We start from the raw sequence: 23,156 nt of genomic DNA, 5'->3' as shown, positions 1-23,156 counted from the left end.
TCTGTGGGACGTCCTCAGCTGCTGGGCTCAGTCCTCTCGATCTCCCCAGTCACGCCACCATGTCTGTCTGCTTTGCCTGTCTTCTCTTATGTATGTACTTAATACTTATTATACTTATAACAGGTGCACTTATTATATTACTTGTAGTTATTGTAATGACATCTTTACCCTGTCACTTCTCGTAATCGTCCCTCTGTGTCCTTTCCTGTTTCATGTGTCTTAGTGAGCTCCCTGTGGATGCTGGCTGTGGTTCAAATCAACATTTCCATTAATTCCAACAACTGTAAAACAGCAACTGACTGATGCAGACTGAATTATAAAGAACCTGAGACTCACTTTGGGTTTGGAGACCTTACAAGTTACTGTCATTTCTTACTGCGATGTTCACAGTCAGTGACTCAACAACAGGTCACAGCATGAAACACAGTGTTTGTGTCCTGGGTTGGTTACCAGTGTTTCTGTGTTAGCCTGTGGTTTTATCAGTTTTAGTCTCCTGGTTTCTGTTTTGTGCTCAGTAAGTGTCATTCTGTGTCTTTGTGGGTGTCTCTTGTGTTTACTGTTTTACTTTGATGATCTTGTTTCCTGTGTCTCATCATGTGTCTCATTAACCGTCTCTGATTAGTCCCAGCTGTGTTTCCAGCTGTTCCCCTGTTCCTACTGTCTCTGCTGGATGTTTCCTCCATGCTGCCGGTCTCCGTGTTTGTTTTCTCGTCAGTTCCTAGTTTTCTAGTTTCTGTTCTCTTATTTCCTGGTCTCCGAGCTCTCGGTCATTATGTTTTGTTTCTTATATCTTGCATTCAAGTTTTCGCAGCGAATAAATCTGCAGCTTTAAGAGACCTTAGCGTGCTGAGTCCTGCATTTCCTACATCCTGCCTGCCGCACAGCGTAACACTGTTATTGAACATTTATATGATTAACATCACTTTGTTATGTTAAAATTATTTTTTTGTACAAATGATGAAATATCAAGTTGTGTCCCAACATTATTATTACCTTCTTACTAAAGGAGGTAATAAAGCAAGAACCTGTTATTATCATGACTCCCACGCAGCTTCCTCAGGTTATTTCTCTCTCACGTCTCACTTAGTAACCTTCTGAAAGTGCAATAGTCTATTTCAGCATATCCTCAATATAAACCAAAAACACGGGCAGGTAATGAAGGTCATATTTTGCTTTAAAGAACTTATTAAACTGATGTTCAACTGGCACAAAATGTGGCATTGATCTGTCTGGATTACGTCTGAAGAAGACGTCGACAGAGGTGAAACTTCTCATTTCTTCTGTGAAACTGACACTAAAACCACCTGTGAGACACACGTGTGGTTTGTTCATTATTACACTGAACAGATTAAAAACTGTAAAGCCGTCTGAAGTGGACTGTGTCTATCTCGTGGGTTTGTTTTATTCTCATTGATCCACATGTTCACGGGTACAGATGTGTTACGTCTGAAGATAAATCTCCTGATTCCTGACAGGACCGAGGATGGCAGCACCAACAGAGTTGGTGGAAGCGTTGGAGGAGCTGGGAGACAGCGAGCTCAGAGATTTTAAGGAGATGGAAACAAAGGATCAGGTGGAAAGTTTATCTGACTCAGGACCTGAAGGTGAGTCATGGAAGCAGGTCAGTCAGCTGACACGGCTTCTGAAGCAGGCAAACTGAACTCCACATTAAAATATCTCACACACATATACCTACATACTTAGTCTGGAGCTACTGCAGCACAACTAAGAGAGGATTCAGGGTCCCCTGATCCAGCCCAACTATGTGCTGTGGGACCAGAAGAGGAGCTTCCAGTTTGGGAAGCTGAACTCTGGAACCAACAGACAGTCTGAGGGAGGAGTGCCCTATTGGTACAGTATAGTACTACGAGATCTTTACAATATGAAACAACCCTCTGAAGCATCAACAGCATACAGACAGCAAGCCGGGAGGAGTATTTGCACCTGCACCTCTCGCAGAGTCCAACCCGTCTTCAGGAGACTCGAGAGTGTCTTTCAGCTCAGACTCCCACCACAGAGATGTTACAGGAAATATCTGAATCAGAACTCTTTAAAGAGGAAATCCTGGGGTCTCAGTTGCTCTGAGACAGTAAGAAGAGTAGCTAGCTAAGCTAAACAAACAATACTATTTATTACAAAGTTACAAAATATAACTAAATAACGCAAACAAAGAAACACAAAAGAAGTAAAAAGCTTAACAAAGTTTAAAGGATGACTGTAAACTGTGAGAGGCTGCACGCGCACAAACAGGTTGTTGTGTTTCCTACAGCAGACTTTTCGTGTCTTTGCTCCCCACAGATGTGAGAGGCACGCCAGAAGCTCCGCCTCCTGAAACATCGTACCAAGTCACGCTGCAGTCTGAGCTCCAGAACATCTTCAGGTGTGCTCAGGAGAAGCAGAACGAGGAACGTTTGTATGACGTGACCCCAGAGCTGTTTATTACAGAGAGACGGACCACAGACTCACAACAAGAGGCCAGACTGGCTGACCTCGAGTCAGAGAGGGTGGCTGAACCCAGTGACCTCTTCCAGCTGTTTTCTAGTGAGGGCACGGCTGTGAGGACAGTGCTGACCAGCGGGATAGCAGGAATTGGCAAATCCTCCCTTGTTAAGAAGTTTTTGTTGGACTGGGCTGAAAAAAGAACCAATCAGGACTTACATCTGATCTTCCCGTTTGACTGCCAGCAGATGGGTTTATGGAAAGGAGAAACATTCAGCCTGGCAGAGCTCATCCATACATGTATCCCATATTTCTCAGCCAGTGGCATCAAAGAAGACACTTTAAATGACATTTTCACAAGTTCACAGAACTCCAGAGACACAAGTGAGTTCAGACTTCTGTTTGTGTTTGATGGACTGGATCAAAGCCGCCTTCAGCTCGACTTCACAGGAAGAACAGAGAAGTCCACTGACGTGACAAAGTCAGCCGGAGTAGAAGTGCTGCTGACCAACCTCATCAGGGGCAAACTGCTTCCCTCTGCTCGCCTCTGGATAACCACACGGCCTGCAGCAGCCAATCAAATCCCCCCTCAGTACGTCCACAGCGTGACGGAGGTCAGAGGGTTCACTGACCCTCAGAAGGAGGACTACTTCAGAAAGAGATTCACAGATGCGGAGCAGGCCAACAGGATGGTCGCCCACATCAACACATCCCAAGGACTACACATCATGTGCCACATCCCAGTCTTCTGCTGGATCACAGCTGCAGTTCTGGAGGATGTGCTGGAAACCAGCGAGGGACGCGAGCTGCCCAACACCCTGACTGAGATGTACATCCACTTCCTGATGGTCGAGATTAACCACACAAAGCAGAAGCATGTCCCAGAAAAGTGCATTCGGTACATTATGTCATTGGCTGAACTAGCTTTTCACCAGCTGCTGAGAGGAAACGCCATCTTTACTGAGGAGGAGCTGAGCTGCAGCGGCATTCACGTCAGAGCAGCGTCCAAGTGCGCAGGACTGTTCACAAAGATCTTCAAGCAGGTTTGTGGACAAAGGAAGGAACAGGACCAGAAGAATATCTTCAGCTTTACTCACCAAAGCATTCATCAGTTCCTAGCTGCAGTTTACGTGACCATATCACTGTTTAGCCACAACAGAAATGTGATGCCCGTCCCCCGACTCACCGTGCAAAGTCTGTTCATGTGTTTCGGTAAATCAAACTCTTCTACGGCTCTGAACGTCCAAAAAAATGCAGTCAAGACAGCGTTAAAGAGCCCAAACGGTCACCTGGATTTGTTTGCTCGCTTTCTCCTCGGTCTATCACTGCCGACCAATCAGACTCTCCTACAAGACCTGCTGACACAAACAAGAAGCAGCTCACATAACAATCAAAAAGCAATCCTGTATGTGAAGAAGAGGATCAGGAAGAATCCTGGTCCAGAACAAAGCATCCTTCTGTTCCACTGCCTGAATGAGCTGAATGATCGTTCTCTGGTGAAGGAGGTCCAACGATACCTGAGTTCAGGAAGTCTCTGCAAAGATAAACTGTCCCCCGCTCAGTGGTCGACACTTCTCTTCATCTTACTGTCCTCAGAAAAACATCTGGATGTGTTTGACCTGCAGAGGTACTGTGCTTCGGAGGAGGCTCTTCTGAGGCTGCTGCCAGTGATCAGAGCCTCCAGAAAACTGCTGTAAGTTCATGGATAAGTGAGTCACCCACGAAACCAAATATAATGTTACTTCTCCCAAACAAATCAGCTTACAGACCTTACAGAGTCGACATTATAAGTCACAGCAAGCAAGATGATGTTATTTACTAGTCCAATAACAAAAAGGCCAACAGATATGTTTCTGCCTCTAGATTATTTTGCTCTCTTCTGAGCTCTCTATCATCATGCTTTTGGTATCTTTGCGCTGCTGTAAATACAGAATATGTCAGTTTTATAGCTTGCTGAAAGCCTACAGTGTTAGATAAACACATGCTGTGGAAGAGAGCTAGAGATTAATAACAAGTACGATTCAGTGCAGAGAGTAAATGGCCTGTATTTGTACAGCGCTTTACACATCCAGTCATCCACCCATTCACGTGATGGCACAGCCATGCTGGGGCGCACTGACAGAGGCGAGGCTGACGGACACTCTGACCACCACCAGTAGGCAACGGGTGAAGTGTCTTGCCCAAGGACACAACGACGAGACTGTCCAAGCCGGGGCTCGAACCGGCAACCTTCCAATTACAAGACGAACTCCCAACTCTTGAGTCACGATCCCCAGAGGTCTGTTAACACATAGTGAGTCAAGAAGAAACACTCACTGAATCATGGGAATCTTTAACATTTTAAAGATTTGAATTCTGGATTTAACAGGAAGCTAAAACAGGAGAAATCTGCTCTCTCTTTCTAGTCCCTGTCAGGACTCTTGCTGCAGCATTTTGGATTAGCTGAAGGCTTTTCAGGGAGTTTTTAGGACTTCCTGATAATAATGAATTACAGTCGTCCAGCCTGGAAGTAATAAATGCATGAACTAGTTTTTCAGCGTCACTCTGAGGATATTTCTAACTTTAGAGATGTTGCACAAATGGAAGAACGCAGTCTTACATATTTGTTTAATATGTGCGTTGAAGGACATGTCCTGGTCAAAAATGACTCCAAGGTTCCTCACAGTGTTACTGGAGGCCAAGGTAATGCCATCCAGAGTAAGAATCTGCTTAGATACCATATTTCTAAGCTTTTCAGGGCCGAGTACAATAACCTCAGTTTGATCTGAATTAAGAAGCAGAAAGTTAGTGGCCATCCAGGTCTTTATGTCTTTAAGACATTCCTGCAGTTTAACTCATTGGTGTGTGTTATCTGGCTTCATGGACAGATAGAGCTGGGTGTCATCTGCATAGCAGTGTAAATGTATGCTATGTCTTCTAATGATGCTGCCTAAGGGAAGCATGTATAATGTAAACAGAATTGGTCCTAGCACTGAACCCTGTGGAACTCCATAATTAACCTCAGTGTGTGAAGAGGACTCTCCATTTACATGCACAAACTGGAGTCTATTAGATAGATATGATACAAACCACTGCAGCACAGTACCTGTAATACCTACAGCATGTTCTAATCGCTCTAATAGGATATTATGGTCAACAGTATTGAACGCTGCACTGAGGTCTAGCAGGACAAGCACAGAGATGAGTCCACTGTCAGAGGCCATAAGAAGATCATTTGTAACCTTCACTAAAGCTGTTTCTGTGCTGTGATGAACTCTGAAACCTGACTGAAACTCTTCAAATAAACCATTCCTCTGCAGATGATCTGTTAGCTGTTTGACAACTACTCTTTCAAGGATGTTTGATATGAAGGAAGGTTGGAGATATGTGGGTCATAGACCTACAGTACATGTTTGATTTGGCACAGATTTTATATTGAAGATTCTTCCAGATTGAACGTTCCCATAGTAACACTATGAGTGTGCGAGCTTGTGACTCAGTGAGGCTGGATTTGTGTATTGAACCATCAACAGTGCAGATATCCACTTCTTAAAAATGCATATGTAGCTGCTCTAGTCGGACTATTTTAAAATGAAGCGGTGTGACTCGTGGTCACAAAAGCAGAAATTATTTGAATGTTTTAAGTGTTTAAGTTTTGTTTGTCATCAGGCTGAGTGGCTGCAAGCTGTCATGGAGAAGCTGTGAAGCTCTGTCTTCAGTTCTCAGCTCCCAGTGCTCCAGTTTGAGAGAGCTGGACATGAGTAACAACGATCTCCAGGATTCAGGAGTGACACTACTGTCCACTGGACTGCGGAGTCCACACTGTATACTTGAGATTCTCAAGTTAGTCATTATGATCAAAAAACAAAACAAAACTATTCTTTGCAGATTTTTGATAATACATTTTTTTTAATTCTTCAGCTTAAAAATTAAATGTTATTCATGATTTTCAGGCTGTCAGGCTGCATGGTCACAGAGGACGGCTGTGCTTGTCTGGCCTCGGCTCTGAGCACCAACCCTTCACATATGAGAGAGCTGGACCTGAGCTACAATCATCCAGGTGACGCGGCAGCAGATGTGCTGTCTGCTCGACTGAATGATCCAAACTGGAGACTGGACACTCTCAGGTATGCTCTGAAAGAACGAGAAGCAGACGTGTGCTGATCTTTACATACGGTGGATGCCAAAGGTCCCTAGTTTAGCAAATGTCAGTGACAAAGCTGCTATTAATGAATTCATGTTGCTGTGTTAGATTTAATATTGCAATATGCAAGTCCTAACAGCAATCTGCGCATTTACAATTGTGGTAACATAACAGTAACGGGACTGCAGTTTTCATACAGGTCAGCTGTTTGACACATATTTCAGTTAATGCAGCTCTCCACCTGAGTCTCAATCCTCAGGACCCTTTGCACATGCCCACAGAGTTCTGCCAGAAGAACTTCAGCTTCCTCTCATTTATCTAAATTGCTGCACTGTTTTTGAGAGAAACATGTGTACAACCTGAGTTATTATTGTGATTAATGGGCCCAACACTCTCCTTGTTCTGGTTTGTGGATTTATGAGCCATTAAATTGTGGAGAAATTCAGGAGAAAGTTAGTAGATCACCTGTGGCATCACAATAATTTGCCCTGCTTAATAAATCTGCCAATAAAATCAAATCCCTCTTATTTTCTTATATTTAGCTGCTGTCATCCCGTAGAACGATTCCTGTGACTGCAGTAAAATATTCCACGTTTATCCCAGCCAACCTGAAGTAAACATGAATCCATGATAATCTTAAAGGCTGTAATACTGCAAAAGGCATTAACAATGAAAACTGATTCCACAGAAGCATAAACTTTTATCAGTTAATATAATCTGGAGAACTTTGTTCTTCTTATTCCAGCAGTGTGATGTTCAGCTGTGAGTTTAACAAACTGCTTTTGAAAAATTAAAAATATTTCATCAAGTTATGGCATGGACATCCAATTACAGGTAATATATATACGAGCTGCGCCACTTTTTAAATTATTTTTAAAGGAAAAAAAATCTTTTTTTATATATTGACAGGAAAATGCGCACAGTCAGGGGTTACAGTGGATTCAGTGGGAACCTAAAATCAGCTGCAAGGTTCAGGGAAAATAGAGCTTGAGTAGATTTTCTTACTGTACAGGCTGTGATCAGATGACCTGCTTCTGACCTGCAGTTTGTTTAGCAGCAGGTTTAAACAAACAAGTAAAGAACAGATAGCTGAAAATTGTTCTTACAATAAATTATTTGTACTTCGTGTCTCGTTTGGCAGCAATCAGAATTATTATTGCCCAGCGGATTTATGTTTCCAAGTGGATCACTACAGCTTTGCCATACTGGTCTACGTGATTGATCTTTATTATTATTGGTTAATTATATTATTATTTTTTTAGTTAGTTGTTTAGTTAATTAGTTATTACAATCGGAACAGACATGATGGGGGATAATAGGAAAGATGTAGACAAGACAAGTTCGAGAAAAGGAGAGAGGAAGAGGGGCAGAGAGAAAAATCAGCTGGAAGAAAAGAAAGAAAACAAGCAAAAGAGAACAACACAACAGGGAGACCACAGCAACATCTAGATAAGTATAAGTAACAATAAAGAATAAATATTGAATGTTACTGACCAGCACACAAGACCAACCACGCACGGTATGCTTAGAGGCAGCAGCCAAGGAAGATAGTGTGTCTGAACAGCTGTGTGCACACCTGTGTGCGTGACTGCGCTGGCATTCAAAAGGTTTCTCCATTTAACAATCTGGTAGTCGATGTGGAGAGTTTACTTCTCACCTTTGAAACCCAGAGAGAGTCTTTAGAGAGAAAGAAAGAGGAAAAAGGTTCCAAAGAACACCAGCCTGCCCACATCACGGCAGCTTACAGGAACTTACCCAGCATGCACTAAAATCCCAGTAATGAGATAATGTTACATTTTGATTGGCTTTTAATTAGATTTGTGCTGAACGTTTGATTGTGCTGTTTTATGTATATCTGTTTTTATATTACTGTGAAGCACTTTGTGGTTTTTATCCTGTGAAGAGTGCTACATAAATAAATTGAAACCAAGAGTTCTGATATGTTATCATCAAGTAGACAATGCAGTCAATGAATCTGACAAACTATGCACATATACAACATTACACTGTATAATGATGAGTTTTGCATTTGATGGTAAATTTTCATTTTCAGTTACACGATTATCCAAAAGTATCATGCATGTTGTGATAGCATTATTTTGTGAGTTATTCTTTGATTCCCAGCCTGAATCATTTCAAATGATTAAAGTGTGAAGCAATTCATAACTGCATCTGTAAATGGCTGCTTTGTTATGCAGATTGGACCATGGTGGAGAGCAGAGGCTGAAACCGGGCTTAAAGAAGTGTAAGTGATTTTACTCAGCTTATTCTGACATGTCACAGAAAAAAAATATAAAAAACAATTGAATTCAATTTTATTTATCTACCAGGAAATGCCCAAGGTGCTGTATACTGTAATGTTTAAAAAAAACTACAATAATACAAAGAAAACAGAGAAAATCCCAACTATCACAGAGTGCCCTATGAGCAGCACTTTGGCGACAGTGGGAAGGAAAAACTCCCTTTTAACAGGAAGAAACCTCTGACAGAACCAGGCTCAGGAAGGGGCGGGGCCATCTGCTGTGATTGGTTGGGGTGAGAGAAGGAAGACAGGATAAAGACATGCTGTGGAAGAGAGACAGAGATTAATAACAGATATGATTCAGTGCAGAGAGGTCTGTTAATACATAGCGGTCGTGTCCAAATTCATGGGCTGCATCCTCCTGAGGACCCGGCCTTTGCGGTCTACGTGGGCCGGGTCCTCAGGAGGTCGGGTAGGCCGGAAGTAAACAGCTATGAAATGTGACGGTCGAGCCTTCAGATCTGCATCACCGCTGTCTCGGTGGAGTTAAATTAACTCGCCGTCTGCTCCTTGCTATCTAAAATATAACAGGACACTGGAGTAAACTCTCGACCGTCTCACACTCTGTTTAATCAGTTTTCTGTTTGACGTTTATTCAGCTGTGTGGAAACTAGAACTTTGATCTCAGCCAAACCGATTTACTCACAAACAAATAAAACACCAAAAACCAAACAATAACATGTTTAAGTTTTCTAAGTGACTTCTATGTCATGCTTAACCTGAGTAGCCAAAGACCGCGGTGATCTGAAAATGATGTGCCGGGGGTGTGCCATTCTCGGCGGCTCTAGTGACCATCGACCTCCCATCTAGCTATCGAACAGACGCCTGCGAAAACCTCAGAGCACTTTTGCAAATATGCGATGTCTTGATAAACCGAGCAGATATTTGATGTTTACACAGCTACATTGTCACCTGAAAATATGTTAAAAGTTTATTTTGTGACCCAGAAAGATTAGTATGAGTAATTTTAAAACTTAGTAGCGGTCGCCATTGTCAGAAACTTGAATTGGCTGGGCCGCGTTATGAATTCTGGGATATGGCGGGCCACGAAGGACACACCCGACCCATCCTTCAAATTCGGGGAAAAGGAGGACGCATTTGTCGGCTGCATTCAGAAGAGTCCAAAAATTTGGACAGCCTTCGTCGCGTTGCTGTGACGCAATCGGCCCACAAATGCGGAGGATGCAGCCTGTGAATCTGGACACCACCACTAAGTGAAGATGAAACACCCAGTGCATCATGGGAATCCCCCAGCAGCCTGCACCTGTTACAGGAAAAGGATCCATTCATATGAATCTGCACTTGTGGGTGTCTTTGAGAACTCCCAAATAACACACTTCAATGATGTTTTGATTCAACGGTACTTTGTTCCTGGCACACCAGGTTTTTGATGCACATTTCTGAACCATCTCCAGCAGCTCCATTAAAGCTTTCTAAAGATCTTGGAATATTTGCCCGCATGCTGTTAACAGAAATGAAACCAGTTAATGTGATTTGCTGTGTTCTTTGTCTCCATCAGATGCCTGCGAGCTGCAGATAGACCCAAACACAGCAAGCCGAGCCCTCAGATTGTCCCACAACAACATGACGGTGACAGCGTCAGACTTTCAGTTATATCCGAATCATCCAGACAGGTTCGACAGTTGGCCCCAGCTTCTGTGTGAAAATGAACTGAGCGGTCGCTGTTACTGGGAGGTGGAGTGGAGAGGACTAGTGGACATATGTGTGAGCTACAGAGGAATCAAAAGAAAAGGCAACAGCCCTCGAAGCAGGTTTGGAGGAAATGATCAGTCTTGGAGTCTGAGCTGCTTTCTTGACCGCTACGCTGTCTGCCACAACAACCAAGGGAAAGAGATGTACTTCCCTTCCTCATCCTCATCCTCTTTCTCTAAGAGAATAGCAGTGTATGTAGACTATCCTGCCGGCATCGTGTCCTTCTACAGAGTCTCCTGTGACAGTCTGATCCACCTTCACACCTTCAACACCACCTTCACCGAGCCTTTGTATGCAGGCTTTGGCTGTGACTCCAGGCTGGGCTTTAACCTGATGTTTAACATCCAGTCCTCAGTGTCTCTGTGCAAGCTGTAGGAGGATGAGTGTAAATGATGAATCAGTCAAGTTCGTGCACTTTAAACAGAACAAATAACAGTCATAGTAATGCATTTTTGTTTTTTTACTGATTAACAAGAGTTGGAAAAGCTGCCAGTTCTTCTCAGAGTAATGCACAATATTGGGAATAGAGAGTATACAGCTGTGTTGTAAGCCCTTTGCCCATCCTTGACAAAGGGCTTATAACACAGCTGTATAAAACCAAGGAAACATCCTAAGAACACAGGAAACAGCAAAATCCATTAAAAACTGTGGAAACAAACTGAAGGCTGAATGTGGGGCAAAGAGTTTGTTTGTAATAAAACGTAGAAATAATCATACTGCAGTTCTCACAGGTTCAGCATTGATCACGTGTTATTACCTCTCCTGTAGTACACACAAGCATGCAAGCTGGTTTCATGGACTTCATATGTATTTGAGTGTGTTGGCTTTTCAGTTGCCCTCTCTGGATGGATATAGTTACAAACTGTATCTGCCTGTACATGTGTTTGTTTTGTTTTTTCCTTCTCTTTCTCTTTTTTTCATACCTGCGTGAAGGAAAAGTACTTGAAGTGATGGCGTCCAGACTACTGTACATATAAGTCTTAGAACAAAGGAAGCCATCAAATACTGTACATTTTATTTTATGCATAACTTCAATAAACACTTTTAAAAAAACAAACTAATCAGATCAAACTCAAGAGCGGTGAAGCCTGCACAGACTCTGCACAGAAAGATCAGTCACTCATTTGCAGGACTGCTTCAGTGCCACAGTGAATCCAGGACCTGCAGGACCACACAGACACTGAACTATCACACATCAAGTTATGTATGGACAACGTCACAGCTGATAAACACATCTATGTTTTATCCAAACTAGAAACATGGATGATATGTGAAGTTCAGCCAGCAACTCTGCCTTCAGGGCAGAAGACGAAACACACATTCCTTGTGACTTTGATCCACGTCAGTTTGCACACAGATCCACTCATGGTGCCATTTCATTGCCCTCCATGCCGCTATAAACCACTCAAAGCTCACAGGGACCCCAGTCAGACTGCTCTTCATAAACTCTGCTTTCAATATTCTTACAAACCTTTGTTGGGCTCTGTTGTGAAACACACAAGAGCCTGACAAAAGGAGGGCACCTTTGTTAAACACTAAAACACATGGGTATTGATGTGCCTTGAACTGCAAAACATTTGCTGTTTACTCTGAAGGACTAGAGCGAGATTTGAATGAAAAAACAAGCAGCCTTTAGCACAGTCATAAAGAAGCTGCATCACAGATCCCTCTCAGATCACCGCTTTAGCTTGCTGCGTTGTGTAAGAAGCTACAGCATCAAAAGCAGGACCAACACAAAATAGCTTCACTGGCCATCAGGCTGCTCAACAATCACAAAGCAGTCACTAAACTTCACTGGTCCCTGTGCAATATCCCTCCTATAGTGCAAAGTGTAATAAGAATATACTAATAACGGATGGATATCTTATATCTACTCTACTGCTTACCTGTACCACTGTTAAAGCAGCTATCATTAGGATTACATATTTATTATTTTATTTACTATTGTATAAAATATATTCTTATTACTCTTTCATTCAAGTAGTGTGACTGTTAGTTTGCCCGAGGGCCCCCTTTGCCCCGGAAGAGGCCTGACCGAGCAACAGGCACCAGGCCCCGCCAAGTAGCCACCGGGAGTGAGCTGGTACATACCTGAGTGCCCAGCCCCGGACACCAAGAACCACCAACGCACCGACACCTGAGGGCATCAGCCACCAGCAGGGAGTGTGGTGAGGGGAGACAGGACTCCACACTTTGGAGGGCCTGGGAGTTCCCAGAGAGGTGGAGTCTGAGACCCGACCTGACATATAGACACAGACACAAACATGCATTCCCACCCTCATGCACACATATAAAAATACTCAGCACTCACCCAACGTAAAGATAGACACAAATGGACACACAATCACACTCCCCAAACATACTCTATACCCCGGGTCCAGGTACCCTCGCCCCCAGAGGGGGAAACGGCACCTAGACCCAGGAGATGTTACCTTTTCCCCCGGGGTGGAGGCAAGCAGACCGCCCCGACTCCGCAGCAGCAGGGAGGCCCCGCATCCCAGATCCCAATCGGACGGCCAACACCTCCTCTGAGCCCCCCCGCCCCGATTGCCAGCAGAGAACAGGGGTGTGTGAAGACCCCAAACCTCCCTACAGGCTACATTTATTAAAAGAACCATTAATGCTAAAAGAGGCTCAGGCCATGTTGCTTGGTTAGAGTATGATATTAGCTGCTATATAAACTTTGTAATTAATTAAGTGCTGCACAAACCCCACTGTGTGTAACAGGAAGTGGCACAATGAGATAAAGAAGTGAAAGCAGCAGTAATGACAGTGCACACAGGAGCCTTTAAAGAGTCCTCTTTCTGCTCATGACGAAACTGAAACCGCTCGACTGCTGATAAATTAACCCTTGGTGTGCGGCCATGACGAAACAGAAGGACAGAAGAAAATGGAAATGGACATTTAAAAAAATATGGAAGCATTTCACAGAAAACCAAATTAAATGAAAACTCTGCAACGCACAACAGCACTGCTGCTGTGCACGAGCATTTAAAAGAGAAAGAAGTGCAGGTCAGGGATAGTCTCAAACTCACAGATACAGGTTCAGGTTCAGGTTCTGGTTCAGGTTCAGGGGAACTGACGCTGATGGCTCAACGATCCAGCAAAGGATGACACAGGTCCGCCGTCATAAATAGTGCTTTCATGGTTTTCTCAGTGCACTCTCTGAACACTTCGATGGCACACTTGTTCTTGGAGGCGACCTCAACCTGGGACTAAATGAAGACATGGATAGGCTCAACACAGCAGGAACTCAGCGTAATTGGAAGTCCACAAATATAATCAAACAGTATATGAGCGACTTTGGCCTTTGCGATGCATGGCGCTCCCTTCACCCCAACAGTAAGGAATATTCTTTCTTCTCACATGTTCATCACTCCTACTCTCGTCTGGATTATTTCTTGGTCAGCAGCTCACTGCTGAGCGACGTTTCAGACACTGAGATTCACCCTATAGCTGTCAGCGATCACGCTCCTGTATCTTTAACACTAATGCACAAGAATAATACTACGCCAAGTAAAAACTGGAGATTTAATACATCACTGCTCAAAGATGAAGACTTTATTAAACATTTTAAAAAAGAGTGGACTTCATATTTAGACTATAATGAAACTCCCGGAACATCTGCTTCTGTTCTATGGGAAGCAGGGAAAGCCGTGATGAGAGGTAAAATAATTTCTTTCTCATCACATAAAAAGAAAAAAACAAAAATATTCAGGAATTAGAAAAAACCATCATATCACTAGAAGAAGCCTACGCGTCCCACCAAGATCAGGAAACATTGAACAAAATACGCAAAACAAAACTAGAATTAAATGAGATAATTGATAAAAAAAAAAAAAAAAATTCTCAGTACAAAGACTACACTTACAAAATTATGATTATGGTAATAAATCCGGTCAATTTCTAGCAAACCAGCTAAAAATAAATAAAGAAAAAACAACTATATGTGCTGTTCAAGATTCATCTGGGAACACAACTGAAACAAATAAACAACATTTTCAGGGATTTCTATAAAACGTTGTATTCACCACAAATAAACCATCTAAAAAGGAAATTGATCAGTTTTTAGACAACATAACTCTCCCAAAATTATTAGACACTCAAGCAATGGCACTGGATTCACCACTGACACCAGGTGAACTCCAGGAAGCCCTGATAAGTATGCCCAATAATAAAGCTCCACGTGCCCAATAATAAGGCTCCACATGCCCAATAATAAGGCTCCACATGGCCTGTATTTGTATAGCGCTTTACACAACCAGTCATCCACCCATTCACACACACATTCACACACTGGTGATGGACACTGGCATCACCGGGCCCGCTGACCACCACATTCACAAATGTGAATCTCTGTCCAAAAAATCCACTCAGTTTACTTCTTACTCACTATGAGCATCATTATTCTCCCCAGTAATTAAGGTTAGGATATGCACCAACATAAGCATCAATAACAGTAAATAATAAATATTGAATGTTACTGAGCAGCACACAGGACTGATGCTACACGATAGAGCCAGCGAACCAAGACAGAGCATCTCTGTGTGTACCTGTGTGCACACCTGTGTGCGTGAGCACGGTACTATTCAAAAGGTTTCTCCACGTAAGTGTGTAATAGTAGGTGTGGGGAGCCCCGCCCCCGAGGTTAGCAGCAGGTATGGAGGAGATCCAGGGCCCAGGCATCTAGAGGCCCCTCAGAGACGAGAGCCCAAAGAGGACCACCCCATGATTTCCACAACATGTATTCTTTCATAACACTATGTGTGTGTGGGCTGCAGCGCCTCACTGTGGAACGATGAAACAACTGCAGTTACTGTTTCACAGCACTGCAGAAGTCGACTGTATTTTAACGTCAGTTATTCGGCCTTTTATCTGAGAAATGTGACAGAAAGAAAGTTAAACAATCCCATCTAACTGTTTTTAAAGAGCAATCACACCGACGATGAAAAAAGCACCACTAACGTTTCTGCTGCTTGCTCTCATCTCAAATCTCAGTTCCTTTGTTTGTTTGTTTGATGAAATCAGCTCAAATCGCTGTTCTGGCTGAGAGTGAACCCTGTCTCTGTTAACAGCTTTCACACAGGGAGTCGGCCCTCCCCTCACGACCTCTGACCCGGCTGCTGTTTACATCAAAGACACATTTGTGTGTCAGTGTGCTGCAGTCGTTTGAAATACATTTGATATACTATAAAATTCTACAGATCACTTTTATCTACATTTAGACATAAACTTGGCTTCACTGAGCAGGTTTGTGAGGTCTGTTGAGGGTTTTAGGTTTTCAGTGACCAACACCAACATGGGTGGGGGTGGGTGGTGTGGGTGGTGTCATCAGATAAGCAGTTGCCTCATGTCAAGAGAAAATCTGTATTTCCTCACACACACACGCACTCGTTTTTGTCCTTTGCGAGGACGTTACGCTGACTTTTGACTGACATCTTGAAGACCCTGAAACACTTGAGTACCCATTAACCAGCGCTGACCTCGCCGCCTGCAGCTGTGACGGTTCATCGTGCGGCGCCCTGCAGTTCCAGTCAGAGGAGGGTCAGAGGGAGGACCCGAGCTGGAAGCAGTCACATGGGCACAGCTGGAGTTAAGTTTCACTTCTGTGCTGCAGAAGAAGGACGATGGAGGGTCTGAGGGGTCTGCTGGTGCTGGTGCTGCTCTCTGCGCCGCGTTCAGGTGAGTCAGACGTGGAGCTTTCCCTTTGACTCTGCGTCGCTCTGTGAGGCTTTTGTATCATTTTAACTGACAGTGAATCATAGTTGACAACATGGAGGTGATAATAATAATATTAATACATTTTATTTAGAAGCGCCTTTAAAGATCCTGAAGGTTTCCTTACATTACTGTAACACAATAAAAACAACTATGGATCACGATGAAGGTATGAAATTCTAGATGGTTTTAAGATGTGATTTAAAACTTATTGAGAGAGTTGGTGGTCTGGAGATCTGGTGGAGGTGCATCCAAAGTGTGGGCTCTGAGTTTCGTGGTAGTCAGGCGAGCAGGTGGAGCAGACAGAGGGAAGCTGAAGAAGAGCGGCGTGTACGATGGAGTGAGTATGAAGATCAGATAAATATGGAGGAACGAGGTTATGAAGCGCTTTGAAAGTGAGAAGCAGGATCTTGAAATTGACGTGGAGGTGAACTGGAAGCCAGTGGAGCTGTTTAAGGACAGCTGTTATATGTTCAGTGGATCTAGTTCTGGAAATAATACGAGCAGCTGTGTTTTGAACCAACTGCAGTTGATGGAGAGATTTATGAGGCAGAGCACAGAGAAGAGAATCACAGTAATCTAAACGAGATGTGACGAGCATTGACGAGCATGGCGGTACTGTGAGGTGTGAGAGGGACGAAGGCGCTAATATTACGGAGATGAAAGTGGGAAGACAGAGTGATATTATTTATCTGTGCTGTGAAGGACAGAGGGCTGTCGAGGATGACACCAAGACCCTTAACCTGCACCATCACCTCACAGGAATGGGGTTCTCCAAACACCTGCGTCTACCTGGGATCTGGATAAACTGGATAGACTCCCAATCCTGTGGTGCCAAAGCAGATGATGGACGAGTTACATGCACTGAATAAATCTGTCTAATCATAAAAACTTGAAACAATCACGACTGTGAAGCCCGTGTTCATTCACAGCAGTCATGGTAAAAGTTACCGTTGGTGTGAAGTATTTCAGTGTTGTACTACAACACACGTGTGACGTTTGTCCAGCCTGGACGTCCTCCTGGGTCTGGACGCTGTCGAGAGGACGTCTTGGATCTGCTGACAACAGAACTGAGACGGTTTAACGTGAAATAAACAGAAAAAACATTCAACTTTAGTGCTCAGTGACTACTCTTACTGCTTCACACTTCTACTGAATCAAGTTTTCAACTGCAGGACTTTACTCTGTAGTGGAGTAAAAGTACTTTAAGTGGAAGTACTTCACACAAGGACCACAGCGGCTTGTAGCGTGACAGGTTCGGGTGTTTTCTGTGGAAAAAACTCAAAGTGTAGAGTTGTTGGTTCAGGAGATCAGATCTAAACCTGTAAATAATCAACCTGAACAAACACACACACACACACACACACACACTGAGTGTGTTTTAATCGTCACTTTGTCAGATTGTCACTCAGCAACGATCCTCCAGGTTAGCAGACGGACATCAGTGACTCTGTGAGACGAACATTAAACTGTCTTTGTGCTTCGTTCGCTTCTGTTTTTGGAAGTGAGCCTGAAAATTGTGCAACTTTCACCAGAAGCAAAAACAAACTTTCCCCTATGTCGACATCCCCCCCCCCCCCCCCCCCCATACACACACACACACACACACACACACACACACACAAAGTCAAACAAAGACTGATAAATCAAATAAAGCATGAAATGAAGCAGACGGCTCGAGCGGAGATGCTACCTGCACGTGTGCAGCAGGCTTTCCTTACTAATGTTATCTAACAGTGCACTCTTATTGGTTGGTTATTAGGAGAAAATGTATCTGATGATAAGCACTGATGCTGGATTGTTTTTATTATTATTATTAGTCCTTTATTTATCCAGCATGTACCACATAAGTATATAACATTTAAAACAAATACAATATCCTGTACAAACATGTGAGAAATATACAATAACAGATCAGTTAATTAATCAGATTATAACTCAGAGCAGAAGTTAATCACGTATGTTTAAACGATCAGCTCGACCAGCTGCAGACACCGTTTACACCAGCACGCCAGTGAAATCGTCAGAAACAGATTTCAACCAGTCAAACAGTCGTGCCTGTTTCCACGGACGCCACTAGAGGGCAGTAAGCTGAGGGATGGCTGCAAACAGGCCTGAGGTCACGTTCACTGTGGCAGGGTGTGATCACAAGCACTGATCGCATTGCTTTCAATCTCCCTTAACCTTGATTCCAAAATGAAATCTGAATAAATCACAAAGGGTTGAAGGTTTGAGGACAAAATGTCCCCGTAAACCATAAAGACCCCGTATTTAAAATAAAACTACAGGACGAGAAGTCTGAGATTTGACTCCAAATATAAGTCTGAGTGACTCTTATAGGACGTCGTGTTAGATTGTTTTGAATGGACACAAAGTTTCTCCTGTTTTCTCTGATTCGTGGTTGATTTTAAAATATTTAAAAAATATATTTTCTACACAATAATAATGAGCATGAGGCAAAAATGCCTCATAACGATGGCTAAGAACTCAAAGGTGTGTGTGTGTGTGTGTGTGTGCGCAGACTGTGTGAGGTGTTTCGCACGCTTCGACCTGAACTCAGGTGAGTGTGATGAGGAGATCGGTGAGGTGGACGAAGACGACTGCTGTCAGAACCCAAACTATGGTTACATGGAAACAGACGGACAGTGTGAGTCCTGTGGGTGAGTACACACACACACACACACACACACACACACACACACACACACACACACACACACAGTAAAAACTGCTGATAACTGCTCCTCCACCAACACTGTGTTGTGTGTCTGTTATGTTTTCAGTCTCCTCAAGTGGTCTCCTTGGTCGTCATGGTCACTGTGCAACGTGCTGTGTGGGCAGGGAGTGAGGCATAGAAGCAGGAAGTGTTTCGGTATCGACCAATCAGAGTGCGAGAATGCTCCACTTTCTGAAAAACTGCAGACTGAACCCTGCAGTGGCGTCTGCTGCGACGGTACACACAGAGACACGCAGAGACATACACGTTGTGTTTGAATGGGCTAATTACCTCTGTGTGTGTGTGTGTGTGTGTGTAGATGAGGGGTGGAGCTCGTGGCTCGGCTGGTCTCCATGCTCAGTCACCTGTGGAGGCGTCGGAGTCAGGAAGCGAACGCGAGATTGCTCCAGTCCTCCTCAGTGTCGCATGGCTTGCAGCGGTCCTTCAGAGGAAACAGAGAGATGTGCAGCTGAAAACACCTGTCCAGGTAACAGTCATGCTCTCAGGGTTCACAGGCTTCTTTGTGTTGAGTTTTGGGGGGACAGGTGTGTTTCTGGTAAAGGTCACAGGTACGTGGTGTGTGTTAAGTCTTTCCGATACTCAGTTCCCACCTGTCACCTGTCTCTCTGTCTCACCTGTGCGTTCCAGTCCACGGTGGTTGGTCCAGCTGGTTTGGCTGGTCTCATTGTTCTGCTATGTGCATCGCTAAATCAGATGGCGATGTCATCGTTCCCTCCAGGGTGCGACATCGCTCCTGCTCTAACCCCACCCCGTCAGACAGCACATCGCCACCTGGCAACAGTTGCCCTGGAGACGCGTTACAGGTGCAGCACTGTAGCGAGCTCCCCAACTGTGCAGGTGAGAGAGGAACCAACTCGTGACGTGATCCGAAAAAGGTCAAAATTATCAAATTATCTTATTGGCTGTCTCTGCAGAGGACGGCAGCTGGGGCGCGTGGGCTCCATTCAGGCCATGCTCAGTCTCCTGCGGGGCGGGGCTTCAGCTGTCAGAAAGGACATGTGATAGCCCCGCCCCTCGATATGGAGGCAAAGTCTGCGAAGGGCCGAGCACTCAGAGCAGGATTTGTGAGAGTCCATGTCCAGGTAACACACTGACAAACACCTGGAGCCTTGCAACACGTTCAGTGACGCTGCTGCTGAAAGTCTCCCTGCTGCGTCTCGCCCACGCTGATCCCTGCTTGCTGACGTTATGATGCTGTGTTTAATGCTCCTGATCTATTTTGATCTTTTAAAACAAAAGCTGACGCTGTGTAAAATGTAAATAACAAGTAGAAAACATTCAAAATGAGGTCATATTTTCTTTTTATTAAAGTTATTTAAAGTTTTATCCGCATGCCGCCTCTCCTGGACACAGTTAGTGTTAGCGTCTGCGTCTCTCACAGTTGACGGGTTCTGGTCTGGGTGGTCGAGCTGGGGCGAGTGTTCAGGTTCCTGCATCCCACCGGGCAGAGCCATTAGAAGGACTCGCCAGCGCTCCTGTTCTAACCCCGCCCCTTCATCCAACCCACCTGGTCAAAATTGTCAAGGTGACAGCCACCAGACAGAGAGCTGCGACCACCTGCCCTTCTGCCCAGGTACACCTGTGTGTTTCCCTACCTGTACAAGTCCTTTATGACTGAGTAAATAAAAGGAGTCAGTAGCGCCCCCTGGAGGCAACACAAAGACAATAACCGGTTTTCCCAACTTTTTTTAAAAATCTCTCCATCAGTGAATGGAAGTTGGGGGTCATGGTCGCCCTTCAGTTCCTGTCCTGTCACCTGTGGGCTGGGACTTCAGGTATCAGCCAGGAGATGTGACAGCCCCGCCCCTCAGCATGGTGGAAGTCCATGTCTGGGAGAAGCTCGTCAAACACAGATCTGCTCAACCAAACTCCACTGTCCAGGTGTGGTACCTCAGCGCAGGTGAAGGGCAAAGACTGCAAGCTTCTGATTCACGTCCACGTTCTGTGTTTTCAGTGGACGGCGTGTGGTCCGAGTGGTCCGAGTGGAGCGCGTGTAAGTACCCGGGCGGGCGAGACATCCGCTGTAAGAAGACTTATGGCAGCCATTCACGAGTGCGCGAGTGTCTCCATCGGGCTCATAACGGGTCCATCTGCGAAGGCGACAACCTGACCGAGAGACGAGTGTGCTACCACATCAAAGACTGCAGCAGTGAGTCCGTCCTCAACTTCCAACATGTTGACTTTCTACAGAAAGGCTGAGCTACACCTCGTGTAACATGGGAGACCGGTGTGGCCTAATGGAGCCTCTGCTGGCCAGTAGAGGAACTGCAGGTCAGCAGTTGTTGGAGGTTGCTGCTTCCTCATCACATTTCTGTGTTACAGTGAACGGCCGCTGGGAGGCCTGGACACCGTGGAGCCTCTGTGATCCACCCTGTGGCGAAAACTCGGTCCGGTCCAGGAAGAGACTCTGCAAACCTGATTACACCGGCTACAAGTCAGTTTACAGACTGGAAGACAAAGACACAGCAAACCGAATCAAATCTGTCGTGCAGTTAAAAATCCAGTCGGGAGCTAAGATTTTAACATCACAGTGAGAACCTTAAAGTCTGAAGCCTTGTTTCATAGTCACAGCCACAGTTGAACCACCTGTGAGCTCCAGGGCATCTCGGATGTCAGGTAATAGATGCTACCTGGGCTAACATCACCTGTGCACAGGTCGTTGTTAAAACGCAGATTTAAAAATGAGCAATAACAAAAAGCTAAAGCATCACTGGATGGTAGCTGCGCTGCGGTTGACGTACACGTGAGCTGGTCAGACTAACTTCACGCTTCAGTGTTCACACGATGCACTTGGCTGTTAAAAACAGGTGAGGCAGGAGAAGCAGGTTTACACACTTTGGTCATTTGGACTTCACTGTGTGAAGGAAAACATGAGAGCCAAACCCAAACAATATGTTCACAGCAGAACACACAAAACAAATATCAAAACAGAGACGTTTTAAAATTTCATGACAAATATTAATGTCAGAAAAATATCCCAGAAAAAAGTTTCTGCAAAAAACTGAATGTCTCATCTGAGGTACATTTCTGACTCCGATAATCTGATCATTAACCTGTGATCTGCAGTCAGGCAGCAGCGCGTTAAAAACAGGCACGATTCTGAAATCCAACATTTGTTTTCTGCACTTTACTGTGAATAAAATAAAATAAATAAATAAAATACAGGTTTATCTGCAGCCGTGCTCTCCGGGTTCAGCTCGTCAGTTGAAAGTGAAATAAATCCAAGTACGACGTTTTTTCAGTGAAACTAGCGTCAAACTGCAGATGCCGTTCTGCGAATACTACAACGTGTGTTTGTGTTTGCAGCCTGTACCCTCCTCGTTCGACGGAGAAAGCTTCATTTTACGGGACACCAAAAGTCAACTGCGGCCCGTTGCCCGACGGCGAGCAGCAGGACCAGAGAGAGCCCTGCATCAACATCCCCGCCTGTGCCTAACCACGGCGATGACGTCAGCTCTAACCTCGTACCAACAGTCCAGACGTCTGACTGCAGGCGGAGCTTGTGCTGCTGTTATTAGAATGATGTCATAGATTACCTTTGACCTGTGAAGTCAAAACTTCAGCGGCGAGTTTGTGATGATGATAGTTGTTGTAATGGTTTCCAGGTGGCTGATGGGAGCAAAGACGCACGAATCTGTTGTTGTGAAATGTTGGCTCGTTTTACCTGTGCTGAAAGTTTTGGTTCATTAAATGATTTCAAGTCTATTTTGGTCATTTTGAGTCATGACGGAGGATCGAAGCCTCTGATGAGCTCATTGATGCTGTAACCACGGCAACAGAGAAGGGCACCCTCATCACAGCAGACTGAAAACACCAATAACTGCACAATCACTGATGGCAACACAGATTTACTTACTTTATTTACTTTAAGCCTTTACTGTTGATTCTGTTCATCTGGATGCTTCCAGTGGGAGAAACGTTTCATCAGGTGACTCCTTCAGTCTCAGCTGACTGCAGGTTTCCAGCCTTATAAACAGTGATGACTGAAACAGCCCACTGAATGAAGCTGGTCCGTTTATGATCAATATCCAAATTGTCATCACCTCTGATCATTTTGGGATTTCCTTACCTGGATGCCTGAGCATGCATCAGCACATCAATGCACTTTGTTTGCATCGAGGTAA

At 44.5% G+C, this 23,156-nt stretch overlaps 2 protein-coding genes across 2 annotated transcripts; both read left to right on the top strand.

Moving 5' to 3' along the window:
- Positions 1–1,483: 1,483 nt before the first annotated feature.
- On the top strand, positions 1,484–11,381 carry LOC102792819 (NLR family CARD domain-containing protein 3-like). The gene is made up of 6 exons (XM_087840394.1): positions 1,484–1,604; positions 2,299–4,132; positions 6,088–6,261; positions 6,372–6,545; positions 8,761–8,807; positions 10,384–11,381. Exons 1-6 carry the CDS (start codon positions 1,484–1,486, stop codon positions 10,950–10,952), a joined length of 2,919 nt encoding a protein of 972 aa, XP_087696520.1. The 3' UTR covers positions 10,953–11,381.
- Positions 11,382–15,997: 4,616 nt separating this feature from the next.
- On the top strand, positions 15,998–22,482 carry LOC102793114 (properdin-like). The gene is made up of 11 exons (XM_087840212.1): positions 15,998–16,259; positions 18,817–18,955; positions 19,079–19,248; positions 19,331–19,498; positions 19,660–19,869; positions 19,947–20,114; positions 20,414–20,605; positions 20,740–20,913; positions 20,987–21,181; positions 21,355–21,466; positions 22,339–22,482. The coding sequence occupies exons 1-11, from the start codon at positions 16,205–16,207 to the stop codon at positions 22,466–22,468; spliced, it is 1,713 nt and encodes a 570-aa protein (XP_087696338.1). The 5' UTR covers positions 15,998–16,204; the 3' UTR covers positions 22,469–22,482.
- Positions 22,483–23,156: the final 674 nt, after the last annotated feature.

The sequence above is a fragment of the Neolamprologus brichardi genome, chromosome 4, assembly GCF_056152115.1.
Source record: "Neolamprologus brichardi isolate AB-2024 chromosome 4, ASM5615211v1, whole genome shotgun sequence".
NCBI lineage: Eukaryota > Metazoa > Chordata > Actinopteri > Cichliformes > Cichlidae > Neolamprologus > Neolamprologus brichardi.
Note: the sequence above shows the minus strand (reverse complement) of the source record. Positions and strands in the feature narration are given on the sequence as shown.